At 41.2% G+C, this 14,940-nt stretch overlaps 1 protein-coding gene across 1 annotated transcript in view; it reads left to right on the top strand.

Moving 5' to 3' along the window:
* The window catches only part of SLC35F1 (solute carrier family 35 member F1), a 375,104-nt gene that overhangs the window by 316,728 nt on the left and 43,436 nt on the right, over positions 1 to 14,940 (top strand). The window contains exons 5-6 of the mRNA XM_050949787.1: positions 1,490 to 1,646; positions 11,555 to 11,607. Of these exons, the coding sequence (XP_050805744.1) occupies positions 1,490 to 1,646; positions 11,555 to 11,607 (210 nt within the window). The remainder of the gene's footprint in view (positions 1 to 1,489; positions 1,647 to 11,554; positions 11,608 to 14,940) is intronic.

The following is a 14,940-nucleotide window of genomic DNA, read 5'->3' as shown; positions in this document are numbered from 1 at the left end:
AATGACTTTTATGTGTCCCCTTTAATGAAGTAAAATATATGAGCTGGTTCTATTTATGAAATGCGGTCAAGATGGACTATAAATAAATAAATGCTGGTGGTGAAATAAAAGGCTTCAGGAGGCTCTTCATTAAAAAGCGCTGCACTGTTTATAGGATATTTTCCCTGGCTAGGCAAACAAAAGAAGGGGATGAACCAGAAACAAGTACACTTTTATTATTTCTCAATAAATCCCTTCTCCTCCTGTGCACAAACTGTTTATGTTCAAGGGCAGTGAATGTATACATTTACAGGACATACCTGATATCACTGTAGCATAGTCTCTCATACAGATATTATTTATTATGTTAACAGTCCCCCAAAATGTGCTAGGCATCAGCTGAATGAGAAATTGTGTATGTAACAACACAGGGCTTGATCCTACAAAGACTTAGGCACTTCTGGGTTGTTGAACTCATGTGAATAAAGTTATCCAGGTGCCTAAGGGCTTGTCTTCATGGCAGGGTAATGCACTCTACAGATGTGTGATTTCTAAAGCTTTCTTAGTGTTGCATGTCAGTTGGTCCATATAGACTCTGCTGGCATGAACTAGAAGTTCCTTAGTGCACTATAACATAGTGCTGTTTCATAATATAATACTAATTAAAAATATTTCAAAATGAAAAGTCATTCCAAATGAAAAATCAAAATGTAGTGTTCCAAAAGTGTGGAAATGGGATGTTTTGACATTGTTGGAACTGTTTTCCTCTCCATTTCCTTCCAAAATGAAATTCTGGCAAAATCTACCCTATTTTGCAAAGCATTTCATTGTTGACAGAACTGCATATTTTTGATGGAACACGGTTTTTTTGAAATCTCTTCAACCTGGTCTAGTCAATAGCCCTAATGAAATAACTGGGATTAGTCACATGCTTAAGGTTAATCACACTCATAAGTCTTTGCAGGATCAGTGCCTAAGTTTTCTGGAATAGTTGGAACTTGAATAAACCTACCTGAAAGCTCTCTACTAAAATAACAATAAAAGCTTCCAAGATTTAAGGAGGTTTTGAACGCTCTTTGAGACTGCCAGTACTTCAGTGGAAATGCACATCAGGCAGGTATGTTTTTTCCCTGTGTCTGGTACATTAGACAGCACTACAGTCGTTCAATACAGTGTAAAAATCTCCATCATCACTACTCTATACTTCACACCAAAAACCAAAAAAGGTTAGTCTCTGGACTGTGCTATTTTTTTCTGGACTTTACAAAGTCATCTTCTCCTCCAGTTAATCTCCTTCACAAAACAATGAAATCTCTCCCTCTGTCTCTGCTAAGTTGGCTTTACATTTTGAATGCAAATCGGCAAACAACAGTATATTTGCATGCAAGTTGTTTACAAAGACGTGGGCTATTTTGCTAGGTCTGGAGTCTGTGGGGAAGAGCTTGCAATACTTCTAGGCAAATGATCACTATTTTGAAGCCTCCTGTGTTTTTTCTCCATTTATTCCTAGGTGAAAATAAGCTGATAGGGGATCTCTTAGTACTAGGTGGAGCAACACTCTACGGCATCTCCAATGTTTGTGAGGAGTACATTGTCCGAAACATGAGTCGGGTGGAGTTCTTGGGCATGATTGGGCTGTTTGGCTCCTTCTTCAGTGGAATTCAGCTGTAAGTGAGAGGGTTTGTGGTTTGAGCCTGTTGAAACTAATTCACCAGTTAGTTTTTTCTTGGTTTCATTCTCCTTTCTTCTTAGCCAAACATTTTCTGTGGAGAGTAGACTGTTTAAATTCTTGTGTTTTAAGTCTTTGCTTGGTCAGTTTTAATATTTCCTATCAGGTCAGTACATTTCAGTAATGATCTAAATAATTACCTAAATTTGCACTGAAACACTACAGTGGATTGTGTTCTATAAGTACCAAATGTAGACTGATAGATGTAAAATTGTGTCCACATATTTGCTATTTCAGGACAAATGGCAGTTTAACATCTTGAGCTGTATTAGGAATTATACAGGCCACACCTATCTCTAATTGTGATTCATGTTTATAAAAAGTCACCTAGAATTTATAAGCAGATGGAAACACTGACTCTGCCAGAGAGTATTTCATTAATAGTTTTACTCCATGTAAATAATTTATGATATTTAGAAAGATATGAAAGAAAACACGGAAACAGTTACTTTGCAGTGATAACACAGAAAGGGCCAGAGGCTCCCGAGCTTGGCTCATGAATTGCAGGCACACCCATTTCACCCATAAAGCCCACATATATTCACATAAATGGGTAGTGATGTGCGCAAGTGTCCATTTTGCGCTCCAGAGGCAGGCTTTGTAGCTGGAGAGTAGGCTCCAGCCTTTGAAAATGTGGCTGGTGAAGGAAAATACCACTCCAAACCATCATTAGGTAATATTGCTAAATTTTATGCAGATCTGATTATTGTGGTGCCCAAAATAACTTGTAATTATTAATCAAAACTGGTGGCTTATCTGCACAGCTGATCTGCTCAGCCTCCAAGAATAGAGAATGATCAGCTATAAATCTCTATTGAGTCCCACTGAACCAACTACATTTGTTTAGTAGACTAGTTTATTATTTTTGTATACCCATTGTTGTGGCTTCTGGGCACATGACTTAAGTGTTTTAAATTAACTGCTCGCTGCACAAGTAAACTGCATAAAGGAAATAAGAACTGGTAAAACTGTCTGATTTGCTTGGGGAGAATCATTTTTATTGCCTTGGTATAGGTATACATGGTCAACAATAGGTAATGATAAAGAAGACAGTCATTATGGAGTCTTACTAAATGTATGTCAACTTAGACACATCTAGGAGGCAGTGTTGTCTGAAGGAGACAGTACAGGCCTGTGACTCAGGAGAGTAGAGTTCTAATCCCAGCTCTGCTGCTGGCCTTTGGGAGCTCACTTTACACCTGTACCTCAGTTTTCCCATTTGTAAAATGGGGGTACTGATACAGTGGCCTTTATAAATTGCTTTAAAACCTATGGATGAAAAACACTATATATTATATTAAAATAATAATACAATCTACCATTTGAGTTTTCTGCATTGAATTTATAGAAGCATAGCTTGAAAAGCTGTGGGTGATTATTAGCTATTTCAGTGCAATAAGGATCTAAAATAGATGGGAACAGTCTAGATAAGGAATCTGTCTTGGAAATCAGACAGTTGCCCAGCATGTCAGCAGCAGCACCTATTTTGGTGGCATTCATGGGTGCTGGGATACAAATTAATGGATGCTAATCTGGGCATTATAGTCAGGAACCATAATACATAGATTGAAAAATGAAGCATCTATTACAAAACCTAGTGTGAGGAAGAATGAGTTTGATAGTAAAACTGCAATATTTCATTATCTTTTAGCTTACTCTTGTCAGGAGAGTTGCATCCTGAGGAGGGGGGCAGGGGAAGGAGGAAGAAATTGTATTTGTTTGCTGTTGATATATTATAAATCTAATGCTGTGCATAAAATAATGAGATCATTTTCTCTGTAAAATAATGGAATTATATCTGCCTTTATATGCATGAGACTTATATCTCAGTTTACGGGCTGTCCCCCAGGATTGTCTTGAAAACAAAATGTTGCAGTTCATGAGGTTACCCTGCTGAGCAAAATGTTAAATGAAGTATGGCAGAAAGAGATCTAGGGGTCATAGTAGACCACAAGCTTAATATGAGTCAACAGTGTGATACTGTTGCAAAAAAAGCAAACGTGATTCTGGGATGCATTAACAAGTGTGTTGTAAACAAGACATGAGAAGTCATTCTTCCGCTTTACTCTGCACTGGTCAGGCCTCAGCTGGAGTATTGTGTCCAGTTCTGGGCACCGCATTTCAAGAAAGATGTGGAGAAATTGGAGAGGGTCCAGAGAAGAGCAACAAGAATGATTAAAGGTCTTGAGAACATGACCTATGAAGGAAGGCTGAAGGAATTGGGTTTGTTTAGTTTGGAAAAGAGAAGACTGAGAGGGGACATGATAGCAGTTTTCAGGTATCTAAAAGGGTGTCATCAGGAGGAGGGAGAAAACTTGTTCACCTTAGCCTCCAATGATAGAACAAGAAGCAATGGGCTTAAACTGCAGCAAGGGAGATTTAGGTTGGACATTAGGAAAAAGTTCCTAACTGTCAGGGTAGTTAAACACTGGAATAGATTGCCTAGGGAAGTTGTGGAATCTCCATCTCTGGAGATATTTAAGAGTAGTTTAGATAAATGTCTATTAGGGATGGTCTAGACAATATTTGGTCCTGCCATGGGGGCAGGGGACTGGACTCGATGACCTCTCGAGGTCCCTTCCAGTCCTGGAGTCTATGAATCTATGAATCTATAAATATAAGAACTTTGCTGCAAGGCCCCAGGTCACGAAAAGGCAATACAGAAGAAGTATATGACAGTAAATTATGTTCTGTGGAACAGCACTCCATTATGTTGTTTGTCCCCCTCATTTTCCATGTAGTTGTTATAGATCATGAACAGTCCTCTCCTCACCAGCTAACTTCCTCTTCTGGTTTTGATACCTAGCTCTCCCTCTTCCTCTCTTCATTGTCTCCCATCCTCATCCTCTACACTTCAACTTCCAGAGTACTGGACCACTTAGCCTCTTGTCTCCCTACCCTCACCTCCTTGTTTGCTCTGCAGCTTTGAGGCACCGTTTGCTTCTTCAACAATCATTAGCTTGCCTTATTCTATGTATGCTGCCCTCTGTACATGGGATGCCCTTCCTGAGCTAGTCCACAAAACCACAGTCTTCTCCTTATTGAAACCCCTACTGGAGACACACTTCTACTGCAGTGGCTGAAAGTAGAATAATTTTCTCTTTCTTTACACATTGCTTGCTTGCTTGAAGATTATAATATGGTCTGTTTTGGGGGGCTCTGTGCTGAGCCAAGTGGCTTGCTAGGCTAGGCTGAGCGCTTACTAATGAGGCTCTAGCCTGTGATCTCTTGATCCCTAGCCTCTTTAGGATGCCTTGACGAGGGAACAGGGCTAATTTACATAGAACAAGGGTTTAAAAAGTCACCTCCACAGTCAGGGCCGGCTCCAGGCCCCAGCACGCCAAGCGCGTGCTTGGGGCGGCATGCCACAGGGGGCGCTCTGCCGGTTGCCGGGAGGGCGGCAGGCGGCTCCAGTGGACCTCCCGCAGGCGTGCCTGCGGAGGGTCTGCTGGTCCCATGGCTCCGGTGAAGCATCCGCAGGCATGCCTGCGGGAGGTCCACCAGAGCCGCGGGACCGGCGAGCGGCAGAGCACCCCCCGCGGCGTGCTGCCGTGCTTGGGGCAGCGAAATGGCTAGAGCCGGCCCTGTCCACAGCAACCAGAAAAGTTAGTGAACATGGAAGTTTTGTGAGGGAGTTCGAAAGACATTCCTTCCAGTTCCAGCTCTCAAACAGAGAGAGTTCCATGACAGAGTGAGAGAGCATAAGACAGAGTTCAGCAGCAGGGAGAGGTGGCTATAACATAGCTACTAAAAAGCGCCAGAAAAGCCCTCTAGAAAAAAAAACACTCAGGAGGTAAGGGGGAAAGGGGAATGAGTATAAGAGAAGCGAGGGGTGGGGGGAGGGCACCTGGCAAACATACTCTAAATTTAGGCCAATAACTCCACTCCAAAAAAAACAAAAATAAAACCCCCAAACCACTCCTGCAAAAGTAAAAAGAATGAAGGGTGGGGGTTCTCCAGTTTATTGCACTGAATGCAGCATGAGCAGGTGGTGTATATGTGCTTTTGATGTGAGAAATTCATGGCCAAAGAGACACAGTATGAGCTCTTGAGGCTAGAGTGGCAGAACTGAAGGAGCTAAGGGAGACAGAGAGGTACATAGAAGGGACTTTCAGGAAACACAGTAGAGCATCCCATCCCCAGTTTGACAGTGTCTGTGCTGTTGAGGAGGATGAAAATCTCAGGAAAGGGAGAACATCAAACGAGCATAGGGAAATGATGCTATATTTGGAATGTCCTTCTAGAGGACATCATGATTTCCTTCTGGGGAGGGAACCCCAGTTATTAGGAAGAGCCTGGTAATAATGATGGGAGATTTGCTTATTAGAAATATAAATAGTTGGGTTTATGATGATCAGGAGAACCACATGGTGAATTGCCTTCTGAATGCAAAGGTTGCAGATCTCCTGAGGCATCTAGACAGATTTATGTGCAGTGCTGGGGAGGAGCTGATGGTCATGGTACATGTAAGTACCAGTGACATACGGAAAAGTAAAAGAGAGCTCATGGAGGCCAAATTTAGGCTGCTAGGTTAGAGATTAAAATCTAAGACCTCCATGATAGTGTTCTCTGAAATACTCCAGTTCCATGCACAGGACCAGAAAGACAGGTGGAACTGCGGAGTCTCAAAGTGTGGATGATATAATTGCGTTGAGAGGAGGGTTTTAGGTTTATTAAGAACTGGGAAACCTTTTGGGAAAGTGGGAGCCTATACAGGAAAGATGGGCTCCACCTAAACCAAAATAGATCTAGCCTGTTGGTATGTAAAATAAAATGATTGTAGAAGGTTTTTTAAAATTAAGGGCTGGAGAAAAGCTCACACGTATGATGGAGCACACAATTCAGGTGGAGACATCCCTTAGGGAAGAGTTTATTAAAGGGGAAACTCTATATCCTCTTAAAGAGGATAAGAAAGAAGTTGATAAAGCTGCCCCTGGATAAAATACAGGTAGGAACTAGTGAGGAACAGTCAAACATAGGAGTCCCATTTAAATACACACACAAAGGCAAGCAACTGATTACTGGCAAAACATACAAGTGTTTATATACAAATGCTAGAAGTCTAAATACGAAGATGGATGAACATTGAATGCCTGGCATTAAATGAGGATATTAATATAATAAGGCACAGCAGAATCTTGTTAGAATGATGATAATCAACAGGATATGGTAATATCAGGGATCAAAATATATAGGAGTGATAGAGTAGGTTGTACTGGTGAGGGAGTGGCACTGTATGTGAAAGAAAGCATGGAGTCAAATAAAGTAAAAATCATAAATGACTCAAACTGTACTATAGAATCTCTGTGGATAGAAATTCCATACTTGAACAATAAGACTATTGCAGTAGGAATATACTACTGACCACCTGACCAGGATGATGACAGTAATTGTGAAATGCTCAAGGAGATTGCAGACAGAAAACACAATAATAATGATGGATTTCAACTATCCTCATATTGGCTGGGTATATGTCACCTCAGGAAGGGATGTAGAGATAAAACTTTTGGACAACATTAATGACTGCTTCTTGGAGCAGCTTGTCCTGGAACCCGCAATGGGAGAGGCAATTTTTGATTTAATCCTGAGCGGAGCACGCGATTTGATCCAAGAGGTGACTATAGCTGAATGGTTCAATAATAGCAACCATGGTATAATCAAATTGAATATCCTTGCAGGGGGGGAAATGCAAAAAACACACACCACAGTAGCATTTAACTTTAAAAAGGAGAATTGTGCAAAAATGAGAGAGCTAGCTAAACAGAAAGTAAAAGCAACAGTCACAAGAGTGAAATGCTTGCAAACTGCACGGAAACTCTGTAAAAACACCATAATAACTCTGGCATGTGAGGTATAAACGTGTAATAAACCAGACCAAGAAAGAATTTGAAAGAGCAAATACCAAAAGACGCAAAAACTAACAGCAATTTTTTTTAGGTACATAAGAAGCAGGAAGCTGCCAAACAGTCTGTGGGCCCATTGGACTATCGAGGTGCTGCTAATGGAGCACTCAAGGAAGACAAGGCCATTGAGGAGAAACTAAGCAAATTCTTTGCATCAGTCTTCACTGCAGAGGATGAGAGAAATTCCTGCACTTGAGCTGTTCTTTTATTTTTTGGGCGGGGTGACAAATCTGAGGGACTGTCCCACATTGAGGTGTCAGTAGAGGAGGTTTTGGCACAAACTGATAAATTAAACAGTAGTGGGTCACCAGGACCAGCTGGTATTCACCCAAGAGTTCTGAAGAAACTCAAATACGAAATTGCAGAACTACTAACTTAAATCAGCCTTTGTGAATGATTGGAGGGTAGCTAATGTAACACTCATTTTTTAAAAAGCTTCCAGAGATGATTCTGGCCAGTAAGCCTAACTTCAGTACTAGGGAAAGTGGCTGATATTATAGTAAAGAACAAAATTATCAAACACATAGATAAACATATGTTGGGGTGGAGCCAACACAGCTTTTAAAAAGGGAAATCATGCTTCACCAATCTATTAGAATTCTTTGTGGGTATCAACAAATATGTGGACCAGGATGATCTAGTAGATATATAGTATCAGAGGGGTAGCCGTGTTAGTCTGGATCTGCAAAAGCAGCAAAGAGTCCTGTGGCACCTTATAGACTAACAGACGTTTTGGAGCATGAGCTTTCGTGGGTGAATACGTGCATCTGACGAAGTGGGTATTCACCCATGAAAGCTCATGCTCCAAAACGTCTGTTAGTCTATAAGGTGCCACAGGACTCTTTGCTGCTCTAGTAGATATAGTGAACTTGGACTTTCAGAAAGCCTTTGACAAGGTACCTCGCCAAAGGCTCTTAAGAAAACTAAGCAGTCATGGGATAAGAGGTAAGGTCCTGTCATAGATTAGTAACTGGTTAAAAGATGGGAAACAAAGGATTAAAAATAAATGGTCAGTTTTCAGATGGAGGTAAATAAATAGATCCCAAGGAGCTGAGCTGTTCACCATATTCATAAATGATCTGGTAAAGGGGGTTAACAATGAGGTGGCAAAATTTGCAGGCAAAACAAAATTACTCAAGATACAGTAGTTAAGTTCAAAGGTGACTGTGAAGAGTTACAAAGGGATCTCGCTACACTGGGCAACAAAGTGGCAGATGAAATTCACTGTTGATAGGTGTAAAGTTATGCACATTGGAAAACATAAATCCCAAATATACCTACAAAATGATGGGGTCTAAATTTACTGTTACCACTCAAGAAAGATTTTGGAGTTAATGTGAAGAGTTCTGCACATTCAGTGTGCAGCAGCAGTAAAAAACAAAACAAAACAAACACAAAACAGAATGTTAGGAGCCATTAGGAAAAGGCTTGATAATAAGTCAGAAAATAACTTAATTCCACTATGTAAATCCATGGTACCCCCACGCCTTCCATACAAGGAGAGGTTAAAAAGAGTGAAACTGTTCAGCTTAACAAAGAGACAACTAAGGGAGGTCTGATGAGGTGTATAAAATCATGAATGGTATAGAAAGAATGTTATTTATTCCTTCATGTAACACAAAAACTAGGGGTCACCCAATGAAATTAATAGTCAGCAGTTTTAAAACAAAGAGAAATACTTCTTCACACAATGCACAATCATCCTGTAGAGCTCATTTTCCAGGGGATGTTCTGAAGGCCAAAAGTATAATTGGGTTAAAAAAATAAATAAGTTCATGGAGGATAGGTCCAACAATGCCGATTAGCCAAGATGGTCAGAGACGCAACTCCATGCTGGAGTTGTCCCTAAACCTCCAACTGCCAGAAACTGGGACTGGATGACAGCGAATGGATCATCCAAAATTGTCCTATTCTGTTCATTCCCTCTTGAAGAATCTGGCATAGGCCACTATCAGAAGATAGGACATTGGGCTAGGTGCACAATTGGTCTGACCCAGTATGGGCATTCTTATAGTCTTAAATATTTATATATTAAAAAGCTAAGCAAAAGTATTGTCATGAAAACTCTGAAGCATACATAGTGTGTCCTGTCATTTGTTTGTGGGTCCCCTTTCCTTTCCCATGCATCTCTCTATTTGTTTCGTATTTTTTGGAATGCAAGTTCTTTGGGACAGGAACTGTGCATCCTTTTGTCTTGTGCCTGGTGGGTGCAGCTGGAAACTAATAACAATAATAAAGAAAAGTGGTAGCAGCGTATTATGCTTTTTGAAAATTGTTTCAGAATTATTTTAAGTCTCTCTGTAAATGACAGGAAAGAGAGATCTTCAGTTTAAGAGGCACAAACTCATAAGAGCCCTGCACAGCAGGGTTTTGTCCCCAAATCACAGACCAGAGAAGGCTAGTTGAGTGGAGAACTAGCTAGGAGGAGTCCTGACCTGTAGGATCCCATCCTTAGAGCATGGGGGGCCTTATTGGCACCTCACTGTTTCCTTATACTACCCCATCTGTCCATATCCATCTCTTGTCTTTTGTCTCTATAAGGTCTTTGGGGCAGGGACTGCTTTTTTGTTCCATGTTTGTGCCAAGCACAATGGGGTCTAGGTCCATAGCAGGGACTCCTATGCACTACAATAACACAAACAATAAGGGTCTTAGTGTTAATGGGCTTTTATCATTCAATTAACCTTGAAACTAAATCCTGAACTAGACTCCTTCAGTTTGGCCCACCCTTAGTTTTGTTTCATGAGTTTTATTGCTATGATTACTTGGTTTCTCTCTTAATGTTTGACAAATCATAGCGCTGGATGTTTTTCTCAAGACTATGCTATGAAATCTGCCACCTCAAGTCTGTGATTTACTCATCATTGTATTTATTCTACAGTGCAGAGGAGCTTTGAAGGGCGTATAACTCATGCAGATACATTATCAATCCTTAAAGTTCAAGAGCTTTAGGAATATTAAGTCGCAAAGGGCAGGCCAATATGAAAGTGAGGGGGGTGGGCAGCTCTGGATTAGCAGCCAGAGATCTGAAGATAAACCAGGGCAGATCACATGCTATCAAATCTTATTACTGCACCAAAGATCTTTCCAACACACAGATATAGGGATAAAACCAAAGTGGGTTTAGATTCATAGATTCTAGGGTCAGAAGGGACCAATGTGATCATCTAGTCCGACCCCCTGCACAAAGCAGGCCACAGAACCCTACCCATCCACTTCTATAACAAACCCCTAACCTATGCCTGCGTTATTGAAGTCTTCAAATTGTGGTCTGAAGACCTCAAGCTGCAGAGGATCCTCCAGCAAGTGACCCATGCTCCACACTGCAGGGGAAGGCAAAAAACCTCCAGGGCCTCTGCCAATCTGCCCTGGAGGAAAATTCCTTCCCAACCCCAAATACGGCGATCAGCTAAACCCTGAGCATGTGGGCAAGACTCACCAGCCAGCACTCAGGAAAGAATTCTCTGCAGTAACTCAGATCCCATCCCATCCAACATCCCATCACCAACCACTGGGCATACTTTTCTGGCGATAATCAAAGATCAATTGCCAAAATTAGGCTCTCCCATCATACCATCCCTTCCATAAACTTATCAAGCTTAATCTTAAAGCCAGATATGTCTTTTGCCCCCACTACTCCCCTTGGAAGGCTGTTCCAGAACTTCACTCCTCTAATGGTTAGAAACCTTCGTCTAATTTCAAGTCTAAACTTCCTAGTGCCCAGTTTATACCCATTCGTTCTTGTGTCTACATTGGTACTAAGCTTAAATAATTCCTCTCCCTAGGTTAACTAGGTCTGACTGCGTTTGATCTGTATAGCTGTTTCCAGAGTCTGTTGTTATAAGGCTATTCATTTTGTGTTGTCCACCATATGAATTGCATGAGTGGAAGTAATTTAAGTTCTGTTCCTTCCCATCAAACTTTGCCTTCTTTTCTTTTCCAGTGCAATAATGGAACACAAGGAGTTATTAAAAGTTCCCTGGGATTGGCAAATAGGTAAGAAGATAATTCACTTCATTGAAAACTGTTGCTGAAGAAAGCAACAAGAGGAATAATGCTTAGGGAGGAGTGTGAGAGGGCTAAAGGAGGCAAGGTTTGCTATGTTCATTCATGCTACTGTCAAAGGTTGGAACTGCATGCCTCAGAACCTTTTGAAATGATCTGTGCCCCCACTCCTCCTACTGCCATTTTATATATTCCCTGCACTATTAGGTTAGGCAGAGAAGAAGCATGTGAATGTCATGAGTAGATCATTCTGGCGGCAGAGTGACTTAACCAATAACAGGCTTCTCGTTCCAAGATTCATTGCAGCACTGAGACAAATAACCGGAGTGGTTGTTAAAAACCAGCGTTTTACACTCAGTGCAAAGGAAAGAAAACAGAACTTAACAAAAAACTATAAAAGAAAATTGCCTGCACTGGATTTTGCAGGTCCATAAAACCTTTTCTGAGGGGAGCATTTCTGCATGCAAATAGTTAATTGCTCTCCAAGTGAACTTGGTGAGTATAGCAGATATGTATTTCAAGTACGTTTTTGGTAGCATCATGCACAATGACTTTACTGCATATTAAGCAGGGGGTGGGGGCACCATTGTCTGGCTTGTTGGTGGAAGGCATGGAGGTTGGTGTTACCTCATTAAAGGGCTGGAGGCATGGAGTGACTTTTACAGATGCTGCGGAGCAGGTCAGTGTGGGAACATTGACCCATCCCTCCCCACAGGTGACCAGAAGAGAAGGGGTACTATAGAGGTTCATGCCAGTCAGAAAAAGCCCTTTTTTATTTGGACCAGATAAAATGGATTGGTAAAGGATTTAAAGGAGGTATTTTTTAGAGGAGCAGAAACACTGGGGGTTCAGGGCTCTTATGACTGCACAGCAGGGAGCCAACTCCCCCTCCTTTGTAGCCCCATCCAACCCTCATTCAAGGAGGGGGGACGGCAAGGTCCCAAAAGCAGGTTGGCTGGGGTTCAGGATGGGTAAGAGGGAGGGCTGTTGGAAGTCCCCCAAGTATATATGACAACCTGCACTGTATACATTTATTTGCCAGCTACTCCCAGACAGTTAAGAATAAAGTTATGGCCTAATTAAATCACATCCAGTGCCTCCTGGCCTTCCAGCATAGCTAGACAATGAAATTCATACAGTGATTCACTTTGCACACTGGGTGGCTTATTCCCTTTTCAAGTTGGAAAATGATTTTGAGTCTAAGGCCACGTCCAGACTACCCGTCGTATCGGCAGTAAAATCGATTGCTCGGGGATCGATATATCGCGTCTAATCTAGACACGATATATCGATCCCCGAGCACGCTTATATCGATTCCGGAACTCCATCAACCCCAACGGAGTTCCGGAATCGACACGGAGAGCCGCGAACATCGATCCCGCGCGGTGTGGGCGGGTGAGTAATCCGATCTTAGATATTCGACTTCAGCTACGTTATTCACGTAGCTGAAGTTGCGTATCTAAGATCGATTCCCCCCCCCTAGTGTGGACCAGCCCTAAGATTCTGTTCTGATAACTGAAGCTAATTATTTCCCCTCTTTAAAAAAATCAACATTTAGGGACAGACAGTTCCTAAAACATCACGGTTGGCATCTGTGACAATAGAAGCATTTAATTGAATGCTGATAACACACAATACTGTATTCTGTGCAAGAATTTGAAATACTGAGCAGGAGGTCAGGCTTTAATTATACAGCAACAGCATCTTGTTAGCCTAGTTTCAAAATGAGCATCAAGGTATAACCTTAGAAATATGGAAATCAGCTGGTTATACAGGGAATCTCTGAGATGTGGAGTGATAAGTAACATAGTAGTTTGTTGCTTTCTTTACCGCTTTATTTACTATTTCCTCTAATTATCCTAAACCGTAATAGAACAATGCATCTGTCATGAAGCATCGTCACTACAAGTCTTGGAAATTTTACACAAGATTTGAAAACTAAATGACAAATCAGTTAAAGTAACAGCTGAGGAACAAACCCTTCTGCAGATTGTAGATTCATTTGCCTTCATTCATCTGAGATCCTTAACAAAGCTCTAACAGAGCTTGTTAACACTTCATGTTAAGAAGCCTATGATCATGAATTAATTTGGTACTGATGGTACCAGCAGTCGTTATAGTGAATTCATCTCCTAGTTATTTGGATGTCATCTGTAGTTTCACAAGAGTTCTGTTGTAATTCAGGATTAGTTAAATGTGCCCTTAAAATAAAGTCACACCCGGTGGTCTCCACTGCCATGAAAATGTCTTCCCAAGTTAGTCACAATGTCTGAGAGTAGAAGGAGGAAATCAACCTGCCAAGAATGGTGTACAGCTGTACTTGTTTTGTGAGTGCAATAATTTGAAATGTGGTTGAGTTGCCAAAGAACATGGATAAAATGATGATAACTTTGTACAGTTTTGAATTCTTCCCTGGTTTCCACTGTACTTGGTGCATTTCCCATTGCGTTGGCAGCATTGTAAGTTTGTCAAGTAGTGATTGACAAGACTACATCAAGGAGGACACAGCCTTGCTTGTCCTAAATAGTTATCCTGTGCAGCAGATTTAAACCTGTGGCCTAGCACGGTTAAATCTTCAGACCTTTGAATGGTAGTGATAAAGTCATAGCAGGCAACCTAGTAAATAACTAAAGATGGCCTCTTGCCATCTACCATAATTGTGTCATTAAGAATGTAGGAACTAACATTCAGCTGATGTAAAAGGGAAATGCTTTTGTGTTGGGAAGGTCCAAATCCATCCTAGCATATAACACATTTAACATAGGTTGTAACCCTCTTAGCTACTTAGTTCTTCTCCTGCAAGGTTCTTTCACACACAGGACCAAATCTTCAACTGCTGTAAACCAGTGTAGCTTCATTTTAATCAGTGGAGCTATGCCAACTTCTATCAGCTGAAGATCTTCCCCAAAAGGAAATGATTTGACTGTACGAATCAGGTGGAGCACTGTAATTCATTTGTGAGGTGAATAATGAAACAGTAACAACCATGAAAACAGTAATTTGATGTGTGAGAGAAGTAAATTTGGGTCTCAAAGAGGCACATCCCTCACAATGAGAGGTATGATTTTCTTCTCTAGCATCCTTTGTTGTTTGTTCTAAGAAGCAAGTTTAAGAAATCTTTGCAAGAAATGATCTCTGACTGTCAAATACCAGTGGAACTCTGGATTTCCTAGTACAATGGTCAAGGCTAAAATAAGCCGATAAGAGCCATCTAACATGCGGAGGCATTTCTACTCTGAAAACTGACTCTCTGTAAAAATCACATTGGGGGTTCCAACTTTATGGTCTCTCAGTAACTTCCAGATCAAATTTGATCAGTTTACA

The sequence above is a fragment of the Gopherus flavomarginatus genome, chromosome 4 (assembly GCF_025201925.1).
Source record: "Gopherus flavomarginatus isolate rGopFla2 chromosome 4, rGopFla2.mat.asm, whole genome shotgun sequence".
Taxonomy (NCBI): domain Eukaryota; kingdom Metazoa; phylum Chordata; order Testudines; family Testudinidae; genus Gopherus; species Gopherus flavomarginatus.
This window is presented reverse-complemented; position numbering and strand designations above follow the sequence as displayed.